This window comes from Amblyomma americanum, chromosome 9 (genome assembly GCF_052857255.1).
Source record: "Amblyomma americanum isolate KBUSLIRL-KWMA chromosome 9, ASM5285725v1, whole genome shotgun sequence".
NCBI classification, from domain to species: domain Eukaryota; kingdom Metazoa; phylum Arthropoda; class Arachnida; order Ixodida; family Ixodidae; genus Amblyomma; species Amblyomma americanum.
This window is the reverse complement of record NC_135505.1, coordinates 124,485,939-124,500,764: the sequence shown is the minus strand read 5'-3', so window position 1 is coordinate 124,500,764 and position 14,826 is coordinate 124,485,939. Positions and strand designations below refer to the sequence as shown.

Here is a 14,826-nt window from a genome sequence, read left to right as displayed (position 1 = left end):
AGTCGACTGCCGCCTGCACGACTCTAAGCCCCAGGGCCATACCGTTATTTCTAAAGCGTCAGATATCGCCGTGAAAATGCCTCTGTACAGAATAATAAGCATTGTAGTCAGCCTGATATGTTTGCTCTCTGCAGCACTCCACTGCATTGCATAGACTTCGATTACTCGCTGCTCAAGAGAAAGAATTTTTTCAGTAGAACTGCTTCAAAAATAAAAAAAAGAGGTCATTGATTTTTAGCTTTCACGCCCCATTTTCAAGAAACCGTTCCATATGCTGTAGCTTTCACGGATAATCATGTATGCACCCCAGTGTTCCTTTGAGAACAACTCACATTTGCAATCAACGCCAATATCAAAGAGCGCTGCGCACGCAGACACAGCAATAAATTTTCATTAGCCCCGCGAGCGCTGGTTTTTGATTTGAGATGCCGTAGGGTCATGATAAAAATTATCGGAGTCCCACTGCTTCGCAGGGCTACCAACCCGTGTCCCATGTTGACAGCTTCTCTTGACATTTTGACAGCAGTACCTAAAGCTATTCAGCTTACTTGTTTTTCTGGTTAGCCTGTAGTCTTTGCAGCAAACTTCATTTCAAATAGTGTCATGTTCATAGATGTCACCCTTGGAGCAACTGCATCCATCCCACCACTTGCATTACTTTCCATGTTATGTTAGCGATATCGCCGAAATGCTTCAAATGCGTTGCTATTTTGATTTCTGTATACAGGAGCCTGAAAAAACAACGCTATATTGTGCTACCTTTACACAGTGGTGGAAACGTAGTTTCTTTTTATTTCACTTTCTGACCTTCCATTATAGACGTGGCAAGTCAAAGGTAATCTGTAAATAAAGAAAATATATATTTATTTCAAACCTACAATGCTCAGTATTTTATTTTAGATCCATTTCTTCTCTCTCATGTTCATCACATCTCTGTCATTTTCCTCCTAGAGCCCTCGTCTTCATATATTCTTACTTTTCTAAACAACCTCTCTTGATATTGCTAGTACTAAATTCCATGCGGCTCATTCATCAGTTTGGAACCACTACTGGTTCTATGCAATTTCCTTAACCTTGCAGAACATAAACAGTACATTTTCATTCTTGTTCACTAAGCAAAAGCTTCGGCAGCAGGCGAACAAGGAACCGAGCGATGCGGTATAGGAATTTGATTTAAATTGTGCCATCAATCTAAGTCCTCAAAAAATGCGAGAACAAACAGCACCGTAACCAACTTATAATTTTCTGAGGAATCATTTCTGCTTGTACCGTATATATATATATATATATATATATATATATATATATATATATATATATATATATATATATATATATATATATATATATATATATATATATATATATATATATATTTGCGGCAAGCATAGTTACAAAAAACCACCTGTTCATACACTGTATACTTCTGAGCATTACGAAGGATGCCGGTATGAGCGTATACCTTTAAGGGGTTGATGTATATAAAGGAGCATCAGTTCTTTGGTTTGCATCATTTTGTTTATTTCCTGCCCTTTTTCTTTTGAACTGATTTGAATCAGACGTCAAGAAAAGCACTCTTTTTTGTCAATTAGACCAGTCCTTGACTAGCATGAAATTCATATTAATAAATCTCGATTTCAACGCCATACACATTTTGTAAGATTTAAACATGGTGTTTTAAACATATGCATTTTTTCAGCAGGAATGGCCATGATAAATGCATTTAGAAAAGTGATGAATGTCGCAGTGAGATTTAATAATACGCAAACCACTTTTTTTACGAGCAAATGCTTTCAGGAGCATTCATGGCAGCAAGATGGAACCTGCAGAGGTAGACCTCAGACCGCACCATTGCTGTATCGCGGGCAACGAGAAAAGTGCAGAAATTATACGCCCCCTGTGGCACTTGCATGCGAAGCACGGCTTTAAAACTCCACACAGAGAATCATATATATTGTCTCTTTTAAAGCTTTATTATTTATCTTTGCACGGACTGTGACAACATCCAGCATGTTATAGTGCGGCTGCTCGAAAACCTCACGCAGTTATTTTCAGTCAAGGGACTTTCCCAGCTCTCAGGAAAAAGTTTTATTGTCCACAGCCTGAGCAAAATTATTCTCGAGTGCATAGTGTAAAAAAAATGTTTTTGTTGAATCAGAAATTTTCTAAACCACGGCCACCACCCACGTATATGCTCGTATCCGCTTCCACGAGAATGGCTGTTTCCCCTAATCGTAGCTACGGGACACCTTGAACAGCACTAACGCACCCATCGCTTGCTGAACTGCCCGTTATTTGTACTTTGGCAATTAACAAAAATTGTTTACTCGTCATTATCCACGTTAAGCGCTTGTTTTAGCCTCTGAGCAGGGGTATACGTTACTGAATCCATGTCAGATGTAGCTTCCACCACTCTGACCTTCCTGCAGCTTTTTCGCTTTTCTAATGTCTTTTCTTTGAGAACGTCATTTATTACGCTGCAGTTCCGCAAAAAATTTCATAACTTACCTCCCGCAATGTTCCTCTAACTGCGAATTTGGACTAATTTTAATTTGCAACACCAAGAGATATCACTTCACTGTCGGGATAGTGCAAAACAGCAGTCCTGGATAATTCTAGAAAAACGTCTCGTTTTCAGCCTCATTGAGCGTTACAAAGAACGACACAAACGCAACACGGAAGTCGCGTGTCAAAAATGCATTATCTAGGTTCCTGGTAACCAGACCGACGATGTACAAGAGTCCGGAAAAAGCGAGAGCTGAGGCCAACAAACAGGCAACTTATCTCGCTCTATGGATGGCGACCTACTCCTGACAAGAACTGCCGATGCCAGAAATTAATTCCCGTAACCTATGATTGTTTTGTGTGAAACAGGGATTGCCTTCCTCAAATGGGCCTGAGGAAAACCGTCAACCAGAATTACAGTAAAGCGCCAGTTATCACATCAATTTTTCAAAACGCCATAAGATCACGTGATGCCTCTCAGTACTTTTGGTAGCTTGCATATTTTATACTCCTCGAAAACGTACTGCAGCACTATTATGGTAGCTGTAATGCCACTCCGACGGCGGCCTCGTCAGCGTTGGATCCCTACCCTGAACTGGATTGCTCGCGACTAGGGGTAGCTTGTTGACGTTTTTGCGACCAGGAAAAGTTTATTCAGATGACAGAAAAAGTATGTGCAGAAGCACACCGCTGCAAGTCTAAAGGATGGCTCTGTCTTCTGCAGGCGCATGGGGAGCAAGAGCCCTGGTGGAAGCCTGCTGCGGAAATAGAATTTCCTTACTGCCTACAAACCAACTGACTCTCAAAACCAAGTTTCGCTCTACAAGACGGCCCTCTTTCGAATTTTCCCGCCTTTTAAAACGGCTGCCATCTGTCCGAGAAATACGGAAGCACAGATGTCTGCTATCACTTTCATATTGTGGGCGTTGCTTCCCTCCTTTTCTAGGTAAAAGCAGTCACTTCTGGAAGCGCAGAAACAGTCTGGACGACGGACCGCGCCGTGCTACTGTACGTTCAAGGTGAGTGACGCGTAATTTAAGACTCTAAGATTTTAAATAGTTCTGTAAACTGGGCTATTTGAGTTATAAGAGCACTTACTCCGGCATAGTATTGATAACTGTATAGCGCATCTGAAAACAGCTAAGACGTGTTAACTAGCAGGCTCGTTGACTAATATTGAATAGCTCACTTTTTTCCCATTGCTCTAACCTTATCCTCCTTAATTACTGAGGGGCGTGTAGCCCATCGTAATTAATATCTATATCAGTTTTAGTGTTTCAATAGCGCACTTACTCTCGGCTCTGTGGCACAACCAATTATCCTTTTTTTTTCGTTTATTATTTTCAAAAGCAGTACCCTCACATTTGGTTGGACCGATAGCCTTTAGGCATAGTAATGGGTCCAAATGCTAAACAACCACAATAATACTGGCAGGCGTTATGACAGGACACAATCTCGGCACACTTCAGTTACATTACCAGTTACGTGCACTCGCGAGATTTATGTGCCAGTAAACTTCTCGAAACCGCATGTATTTTTGAGCGATGTAGCCAAAACACTAGTTAACACGTCTTGGGTGTATTCTTATGTACTGCACGACTGAAAATTCTATGCTGAAAAAGTGCTTTTCTAAATCAACTTTCAAAACTGTGTGAAGTCTTAAGTGAAACACCCTGCATTATTGATGTATGAGCATTGCTTGTGTCGGTTCACTGATACTGAGCCTGTGCGGTCTTACGGGATTCGTTTTGTTCTGCAAGAAATGCATTATCTTTCAGTCGCTGCATTTACTTCAAACTGATAAAAAGAGCGGTTGCACTAATGATAGTGCTAGACCTAATCAGAATTACCTATAACGAAAAAGTTCTCGCATTTGGTTCTTCAGCTAAGTATTTTTTTGCAGGCATGAATCACTAAATAAAAAATGCCAGAGTATAATGCTTAGAAGCATGGCACTGGCAGGCGTCCGAGCATTAATGACTCTTATGGTAACACCTATCGGAATACGGCAATATCGTTGGGGAGCTCTCGTCATGCGCTTTCTGAAGCGGAAGGCCAAATAGCTGTTCCCTAGTAGAAAAGTTGGTCCATTATCGGAACATAAACGCCGGTTCAGTTGTTGAAATGAAACCGTATAGAATTAGCACCACGGTTTGTGCTAAACATGAGGAATCGCTAAAGACAGTCGTGTCAAGCCTAATATTTAGGTTATTGATTATGAACGCCGGAGTCATTTTGATGTGCGCACAATGAACGACCATACATAACTTTTTTTTTTTGCTAACGCAAATGTGTGCACTTTGAATTTCTTCACTCTTTAGCCACTTAGGGCGGACACTTCGAGCGCAGCTTGTATCACCGGTGCGATCGTCGCGGACGTTTAATATCCGCGCCATATAGTAGATACAGCTGGATCAGTGCTATGTCCCGCTGTGGGCTTCATGGACGCGTTTTACGCTCCATTGAAGTGTTTTCCACTGTTTTTTTTAGAAAATGAATATTGTGCTACGCCTACTGCGTGCGCTACCGGCTTCGCTAAGTATGCACTATCCCTGATAACGATTTCACGAGATAGCAACGGGGTTCGTGCTTTGCTCGACTGTGATTTCAACACGTTTGTCAACGCCCTGCTAAACAAATTCCGCTGCTTCATCCGGGTCGCCGATAGAGGAAATGTAGAAGGAATAGCACTCTTTTTCTGAATAAACCGCCTGCGGCCAGATTGCAATGCGTGGAGATTCTTCTCGAATCTATAACTTGGTTTTCACAAAGAAGGCTCTGCCGCATTGCAACACTACGAGAAACTAACAACGCCTCCAAGTGGAAACTTTCAATCTTATTTTTTACATTGTAGTCCACCTTATGTACTCTTAGACGCTTAAAGTACAGGCAGGGGTAACAAACATGGTTAATATATAAATCCTAGACGCGATAAACATGGGCGGCCACACTTGAAAAGATGTGACACGATCTGTAGCGATAACGAAACGAGGGAAAGACGGTATGGACAAATTATCAAAAGCGAGACACCCTGACTAGCCATTTTGAGTTCGTGATTGTAAGAGAAAAGCCAACACATTTAAATTACAGATTGCTGCAATCAACGTTTAAAGCGCGGAAACAGATTTACTGCTTGTGGTCATGTAGTTGAGCATGCTCGGGCTGCCAGAGATGACGAGAGCATTGCAACCTGCGAAAAAAGCTATGCAGGCTGACCGGCGTCACAGGAATAGAAATACCGAGTAATAAGTACCCAGCGCACCTAATAAACGAAACGAATGGCAAAAATATGGGGTCGCTTGTACAACGGTGCTAGAAATTACGATTCTCGCAACACCAGAAGATCAGACTTAGAATTGGAAAACCCTTAATCAGAGTACAAAGAGGATAATCATTACGGGAAAATAGGGAAAACTCCTGCCGACCAAAAGTGAACGCGAACTTCAAAACTAAAGACACATGTGAACTGCATGCGATGCAGTATGTGGCGACGAGTAACATTTTTATGCAATTTCAGGATATATTTATACCTTGTCGATGTTTATTGGTTTACCTTGTCGATGTATTCTTCTTTAGATTTGCGCACTCGGAGATTCTGATGCTGGTTGGAGCGGCAAATTGCATTTGGAAAACACTTTAAAAGTCTTGGCCACCGAGGATAAGTGTGCTAGTCAAAATTGAATGATCTTTTCCGAGTGTGTGAAGCCATTGCGAGAAAAGTGAAGTAGCGCGACCAAGCCTCGGGGAACGACTCAGAGAATAGGCTATGCCTGTACTTTTACCACTAATGCGCCATCTCTCCCATCTGCTGAAATAATGTCTCGAAAAATGCGGCTCCCGTGTTACGTTAAAAGCCCCGTGCACGCTTTTGAAATATTCCCGAGGTCCATAACCACGAAAGAAAATTGCTCCATAATAAAAATTGACCGCAAATTTCTTGAGATGCTTAGCAGGTTGTCTACACACCTCGGTTACGCTTACAGAATCTATTGAGCCTATTTGGCAAGTTCCCTAAGGATTGACAGCGCGAGCGCTATTCTACACTGAAAGCACTGAAGTCGGAAAGCAATCTGACTCATCGGTATGATGAGGCCGCAAGTGCGAGCCGTATTTTGATTTTTTCCGCATTATAAGGACGAGGTTGTGATGACGTCACAATTTAACCTTGCATATCTTGTTCAATCGGGGAATTTCGCGAGAAAAGCCAGGGATGTTTTGTCAGCAAACTTAAATGAGCGCACTGAACAGGATGACATACCGGACCCTGTCGTCGTCGTTTTATCGTTTCCTGACTAAGTTTGGTCGCACTAGCGCTGTATTTTTTTTAATCCTAGGGGCAGCGTGCTGAAATTTTTCTACCCCTAACGTGCTCTATTGAAACTTAGGCCTCTTGTACGATAAGGTTTACGAGGAATGACTTTGTAGGAGCTCTATAGCTGCTGAGTGAAGACTCACCCTTTCACTGAGTGTTAGAAGGCAAATATTGATTCACGAAACTAATATGCTGCCTGTCCTGAATGTTCACTCCTATGGTTACCTTGCGAAAGTGTCCCTAAAAAGTGAGGCTTTCTGTTCCCAGCAGCGCGCCGCAAACCTGTTAGGATATTGATCAGTTTTCAGACAACAAAGCGCAGTTTTTATATTACCGTGAACTTTATCGTAGCTGAGTAAATATTCGAGTGCTTCTGTTAGATATTTCGCGTCCCTTCACTTGATATCTGCGCGTGAAACATTTTACAAAGTGCGAAACTGTTTTTAATGTATAATAGAAATCTAGTTACTTGTCTCGCAACACACAATTGTCACGTCTTGGACTACAGATAGTACAAGAATTTTATTTTTAGTTGCTTAATTCTTTGCTTTCTTTGCTCTGCCTTCAAAACATTCATCACCAACTAGCCCGCCAGCTTGCTCTCTGGTTTGTTGTAGTCATTGCTTGGGTTTTAGTTCACCAGTATTCGTTTTTTTGGCTCCTTCGTTAGGATGCATGGACCTTTGCCTGATATCGAAATGGTTTTGACCTTTTTCTTGGTACTACTTCTCAGAAGTTAAGATTTCCTTGTAAAAACGATTACGGCAAACACGTCAGCTGCTGTGAACATGCATTTATTATTTTCCAAATAGTGTCTGTTTTCGTCATTTCGTCATTTTGCGCATTTCGTCAACAGTTTCTCGTGGCCTATATGGTGCAAGGTCCCTTTTGCGTATTTAATATATAGGTCACCTTAGGCTACCTTAGGTCACCTTAGGCAAATAGCTACAAAGTATCACCTTTAGTGTATAAATTTCAACAGGGCTCATTCGTGTGCGAAGTTACTCTTTTTTATATTAACGGTACCAGAAAATGGCTAAAATGGTTTGGTATATAAACCTGTGCTTTTCTTGCATTGTAGGACATCCTCGGTTCTCGTATCAAGACGATGGAAGCGCGAAGCATGACGCTAGCTCTTGGGGCAGTCCTCTTGTTGGTCGCTGCCACGGCCTGCTTTGCAGGAGACACTGTGCCGTGCGAAGACGACCCCAAGAACTTTGAGAGGCAACACATTGCTGACGTAAGTGACATTCTTTCTTTTATTTAAATTTTGCAAACAGAAATTCGGTTCATAAAGCTTGATAACTTGCAATATTGCAGTAATGTCGCCTCAGAGGTGAGCAGATTTGCAGCCTAGAGGCATTATAACTCTCTTGGACACACACTATAAACATTTTCAAATCAAACGAGCAGTGCTACAGATGTTCTCTGTGTACAGGTGCGGCCAAAATATTGACCATGGGCTGGCTTTTCAACTTTTTTTAGGCGTTTCGCAAAAAAAATGTGAACGTTTGTTGGTGTCATATAAGAGCGTACCGCTGGCATTTTACAGAGTATGTACTGCGTACCATTTAATGTTAGCTAGGTAATGCCTGGGAGGAAATTAATTGCCGAAACTTGTTTCCTATTGTTGCAGCTGTGTCTGTACATTTATTTACCAAAGCGTACGTGGCAGGCTGGCGCTGCATTACAAGTACATCGAGATTTTTCTAGTTCAGGAGAAAGCGCCTTGTGTAGTTGGTGCCAGCAAATAAAATTTGAAACTGAGTGTAATATACGGGATGAAGGATTATAGAGCAGTTTTGCACTTTGCATTCGTTATGTTCGAAATAAATTACAGCACTCTAGCCTCTATAGTGGTTAATTAGCTCAAGTGTTTCTTTTATCGAATAAGAACAGACCTACTTTAAGTCATCAAATTAAGCTGTTCTATCTGACGACCCGTGTCAATTCCGGAATCACTTTTTTTTCAGTCAGTCTAAATAGACTGTTACATTGGCATCTTTGAATCAAAACAATAATTTATAACGATTGTGTACAATTGCCAATTGCTACGTACGTTGTTATAGAGCTCTTAACTTTTGATTTATCACAAACCCATTATCATTTCTTTCGTATCTGCTATCACATAAATGATACCTGTGGTATTTTTAGATTGTAAACCCAGCGCACTGTAAAAGCGTGCTCATAATTTACTATTTGTTTTAATTTCGAAAGTAATATGCGTGTTGGGAAAATGTGTTGTGCCGATATAAAGATCGACGAACTACGTTGTAAAGATCGTACAGTCACCTCTTTCAATGCCGAAGATGCGTCAGAGCGGAGCCTCAGCTTCAGCCACTAGCTTTCACTTTGTTGCTCCATCTTTATAAAGGAGCAGGCTTGGCCGGATTCCTGAAAAATCTCGCCTTCTCATTAATCGGCCATCAACGGAGCAAAGATTCTAGCCGATAGCCGAACTATGCTGTCTGCGTTAGGCGCCAGAATAAAGTAAGAATCCAGTATTAAGAAAGCTGAGGTCACTGTCGCTCGGCAAGGAAATATAATGGAAAAGCGGCTGATTTTCGACGCTCCCTCACGACTGAAGTACGGCTGTATCTGTCAGGCGTCCAAAACTATACGCTACGCTTTTCCTACAGTGCATTTCATGCGCACATCTACTCTCTACGACAAGATAGTGATTGTGTTTTTTTTTTACTTAGGCGTATCTTTCATTATTTTGTATACTGCTATCGTTAGTGGTTTTCTATTAAACGGCTATTATTCTATTATTCTTTCTGTCACTATTGCGCATTTCGCGCAATCCTCGATATTTCCCTGAGATCTTGCTGCGGAGCAATGAATGCTCTTTTTTTCTTCACGTTCCAGACGATACTGTCGATAAATGAGCCGGTTTACGCGCCTCACAAAAATGGCAGCGCCTAACCACAACGAGTCTAAGGTAAAACGATTGTGTGTTTCTTGGATTGCTTTCAGATGATTGGTCTGCAACAGAAACTCTACATCAAACAGCGAAACTTCAACAAGACATCGAACCGCTGTCACTCGGCGGAGAAGCAAAGTGGATCTCATTTCGATTTCACTTACACGCTACGCGCCGACTTCAACAGAACAATGGAAGTACTGTGAGTGTCTCCTTGAGAACAAGTTTCCTTAGGCACCTTTTTTATCTTCTCTTTTCAACTGTCTGCTTGTGAGCTTCTCCCTACTCTGTGGCATTACAATATCACTTTCGCAAAAAGCGAACCCCACATGTACATATATTGCAAACGTTCTTAGTACTAAAAGATAAAATTTGGACATTATATAGGATTCTGCATACGTTATCTTAAAGCAGCACTTTACGTTTCATGTGCTTTATACAAGACAAATAGGAGAGAATACTAAGGGTCCTTCAACGCGCTAAACCGACGCTTTGGCGTCGGTGTTGCGAACGAAAATCTCCAGAAAAGACAATTAAATAGACCGCCTAGGTCACGTGACCTTGCGGCGTCATCACAACCCGCCCATCTGATTGTGAGCAAACATACCACCGTGGGATGTGGCAGTTAAAATAATCACTGGTCGCATGAGGTTGCTCCCGAAGAGCACCCTTGGTCACAAAATCACCGCCGTTGGCGACACTTGCCATCGCAGGGCAGTGACGCATCGCTTAACCGCTGCACCATTCCGCCAGGAGTGCTATGAGGACTTTTCAGTAATCTGTGAACGTAAACTCGAGTGCCGAAATGCGCATATATGCCCATTAATGCCATCACGTGTTTCCTATAAGGCGTAGCATAAGTTCCCCGTCCAATTTTCCCCGAGCGCATTTCGACTTGTAGCATCTGTGGTGTGTAGAGCAAGCACAAAAAATCATTTGAGCACCTGACCCTGGCTGTGTTACAGTACGTTTCCTGCCTAAGAACCTGCTTAGCACCGTAAAGGAGCCACGAGTTATTTCTTTCAGAGCAGCAGATGATTTCGAGGTATTTTTTTCTTCTATTTCAGCCTCGGTTACAACACATCTTTGAAGATTTCAGCAACTGCACCACACACGGCCCCAAATGCAGCAACGTACAAGATTTTCCCGGGTATGTTGACGTCTCTTACGCATGTTTTTGCGCACATTTAAGAAATAAGTGCACGAAATTAAGTTTAAGAGCAAAACATATGGCATATTTAGACCGACGTGACCCTAACAGTGCCTGTGCAGGTAAACTGCTGACATAGTCCTGGGATCGGAATGCCTTGTCGCCGATAACTTCGCTGAAGGCCTGAAAGCACATGCTTAGAAGTTCAGCGGTAGCTGCTGCCAGCAAGGTCAATTTACGATTTATGGGGGTTTAACGTCCCAAAGCGACTCAGGCTATGAAGGACGCTGTAGGGTAGGACTCCGGAAATTTCGACCACTATACCTGTTCAAGCAATGGAATGTATGTTCCTCTGTATCCCACTTTTCTCGTACTTATTGCTACGTAAAAAGGCTGGCACCATCCAATTTATTTTTTTTTTCACGGAAACAGGAAGTAGACACTACTAACAGCGGTCGGAGATGTTTAGTAATAAAGAACGTAAATAAAAAAATCTTCCCTTGACAAACGGGTTTGGCGCACATGTCACAGCGTCAGCGTTCGGAGAGCATACGCTTGACTCACAGGTAGCTTCTATAATCATACCGCTGGTTTCGCGAAATTCGAGCACTGGTGCTCATATATTTCCTGCTGTGCTCTGTATCGCATTTTCTTAGATCTTCTAGAGGAATACTCTACATGCAGCTAACAACTCGGGAAGAATGTAGGCGTTTAAAGAATCCTGCATTGAGCCCAACATTTTCGTAGTCGCCTGTAGCAACGCAGTATCGAATGGTGGCAGATGCGTATGTTTACCGTAAAAATTGGTCGGCAGCCATTTCGGCGGCCGGAAATTCAATTAAGGCTACGCGATTCTCTACCCGGAGATGCCTTTTCCTGATTTTCTAGCGAGATTCTTGATAGAAGCCGTTTCTCGCCTCTATTTCCAGCACACAAATAGCACCTAGAATCTTTGTAGGTTGCTTCCGCTTAAAACCGCCGGCACTTTACCATTTTGGTAGTGACGCGAGGTGCGACCAAGTTTATTATGAATGCTCGCAGTGGCGCGCAACTGCTTCCACAACGTTGCACATCGCTCTGGTTATCACTTTGGCGCCGTATCTAGATTATTCCTGGTCAACTTCAAGTTGCTCGCGGCTGACAGAGGCAGAAATTTTGTTCAACGACCACCGTGTGCGCGCTTGGTGGTAACGCCGCCGCAGACTCATTCAGTTCTTTGCGGGTCCAGGTCTGCTGAATGAAGTTTATTTTCGAAAACTTTCTCGCTGTCTGCATGACTGCCGAACTGCGGGAAGCACTACGTAAAGCTACGTACGATTGCCAGTGTTCCCCATATAGATTGGTACGTATTATTGAACAATTGCTTAGATTGAACTAATTATCACTTAATTTGGCAGTCATTGAAACACATCTGCCACTAGCCTCTATTTTGGATACTCTAGAAAAACTAATGAGAAGGTGTTAAATGCGGCAGGCACTAACTCTTACTGCATTTCGCTATGCTTCTACTACACATTTGCTACCGTCTTCAAGGTAGTAAGGAAAAGTCGGCACTTATCTTTTTACTACCTATAGGCGCTACTTAGTACCTGATTAGCCCCCATTCCTTCAACGCTAAGATTTAGTCGAGGATAAATCCGACCATTGTTTAAATGAAGTGGTTTGTAATTCAAAATGTCTGCAGTGTCCTGCTATCAAATATACTAACCTGGTTCTACAATTGTCCCTTCATTATCAATTGTCACTTCATTATTAGTTCTACGGGTAAGAGCCAGAAGCCCGAAACTGAGAGACATCTTTACGTGGTATGTAAGGCGGAAAGAGACTTACGCGTGCAACGCTTAGTTGCGCGTGTCGGGCTTGTCACTGTTTCTAATGTTTGCTTTTCTTGCGTTGTAATCTTTCCTATGTGCCCTGTAGGGTTGTCTGATGCTGTCGCTTTGCATGATATGGGCAGTTAATGCCCTCTGTATGTCTAAGCCAGTGTGTGTGATTTCCGACCTGTACACCCTGCTATATTTTTCTCGCTGGTGTGGGGCGGTGGCTGCATTGAATGTGTTGCTTTTCTATTTTTCCAATGGATGTATAAATTAACAATCCAAACCGTTCTAAATGCTAGCACGTTTCTATCCATTTTTTTTTATAAACGCTACAACGTTTTTGTTCGCGACTAGAGTTATTTCCTAGCTTCTTGAGCCAGTAATTTTTACTAGTACTGCTTTTACTAGCTCAAGTTACTCTGTAGGTAATGGTCTCTGTCAAACAAGCATTTTAGTAGTTAATGAATTATCCTACCTTTTCTTTAAAATTGATAGTGACCGACCTGTCGTAACATTTGGTGAAATTAAAGAACTGTCTCACTTTTTGCTTTGTCACCATGACACCATCGTTTCTCTGAATACGCAGAATACCCGGCCACGCTTCGCAAACTGATGTACATAAATCCGCGAAAAACTTGTCTGATCCTGGTAGAAGACCTTGACAACGGAAACAAAGGTAAGTCTTCTTAAAGGTTAGTGTTAAAATATACAACCAGATAGGAAGCAAAAAAATATTGTTGCCCCCCAATGACTTCACTTTAATACTCTTAACTGTAAATTGTTAGTTTTGTCAGTAGCGCAGGCTACGACAGCGGCAGTTAAAGAATTTTCTGTAATTGGACAGGAAAATGAAATGCTCGAGTACTGCACGTATGCGAATTCGGATTACAAATCTTAAAATTCAATATTTTATGCCTATTTTTCTGCATTCTTCTTTGCGGCAATACACTTTGAACATTATAATCAACTTTTTCGAGATTTTTGTAGGTGCTTCTACTCAATGTTTATTCCCATGCCTGCGGGCGAAAGCACCTACTTGCCACTTTCAAAATCTTGATGGGCACTGTCACTAGTGATTTCCAGACTCATTACTATATCTAGACATTTCCGTGTAAGAAGTTTCGCGAAATGTTCTTGTGAATCTCTTATCTACTTTGAAAAATGGTGCAGCAATTTATGCTGTTTTTTTGTTTCATTATCCCCGCAGGATGTCAGTTGGTTCAAACGGAGGAAACTGTGGATGCAAAAGTCCCTGCAGAGTGTTCAAGCGTGTACAATGCAAACTGCAAGGGCGACCAAATTGTGCTTTACGAGCCGTACTGCAAGAATCTTCACACCGTCTTGCCACCTCAGTGCGCACAGTTAGAAAGCAGGCTTTCTGCGTGATCAGTGTGACAGCTGTTTTTGGAAATAAAGATGTCTCACAGCGTTTTTCAGCCACGTGGTTTCTTTCCGGACGAGAAAACCCACTAACGTTTCTGTGTTACTTAATACCCATGTTACTCTCTCAAACTGTTGTTCTGCAGTATTCTCCTCTTTGCAGTGCTTTGCCTTTTTTTTTGTCACTCACTGCTCTTAGTATCCGATTTCTACAGTTTAGCAACGAGCTCATGCAGCTCAAAGCGGGCTATTAGGTGGAACGCACTCTATGGCTTATGTCGGCTGGCCACACGGGAACAATGCGGGCTGCGTAACGAGGCCTGATATCGGCCTCCGTGGGCTACCTACAAATCAGCCATTACGGCCTCATATCGAGCCGTGACAGGATTACGAAATATGGCTCCCCATAATTAACCCTCATTGGCCGATGTGCGTAGCCCACAAAGTCATCCATCAGTACTACTTTTCACTGGTGTCGTGACTCCCGGTAGGATGAACATTTCTTTTGAATCTTTGTTAGTCTTACTGTGTCGGTTTCGGTGCGATGTAGGTTGTACCGAAAGCCCGCATTTAGGCTTGCCAAAACTTCCCCACCGGTGTCCCGTGTGAGCATTTTCAGTACTGCCCAAGCCCCCATTTGCCCAAGTTGGAGCCACGGGGTCACAACATTGTGCACTAACTTTTCAGATGTCATACAGATGTAAGCACCACTCTTGAAATTTTTTTGTCAGCACTG

General features: G+C 42.3%; 1 protein-coding gene across 1 annotated transcript in view; it reads left to right on the top strand.

The window, feature by feature from the left end:
• The window catches only part of LOC144103651 (uncharacterized), a 47,179-nt gene extending 33,083 nt beyond the window's left edge, over positions 1–14,096 (top strand). Inside the window, exons 5-10 of the mRNA XM_077636314.1 lie at positions 3,452–3,513; positions 7,899–8,057; positions 9,794–9,942; positions 10,808–10,890; positions 13,297–13,386; positions 13,918–14,096. Of these exons, the coding sequence (XP_077492440.1) occupies positions 3,452–3,513; positions 7,899–8,057; positions 9,794–9,942; positions 10,808–10,890; positions 13,297–13,386; positions 13,918–14,096 (722 nt within the window). The remainder of the gene's footprint in view (positions 1–3,451; positions 3,514–7,898; positions 8,058–9,793; positions 9,943–10,807; positions 10,891–13,296; positions 13,387–13,917) is intronic.
• The last annotated feature ends 730 nt before the right edge of the window (positions 14,097–14,826 follow it).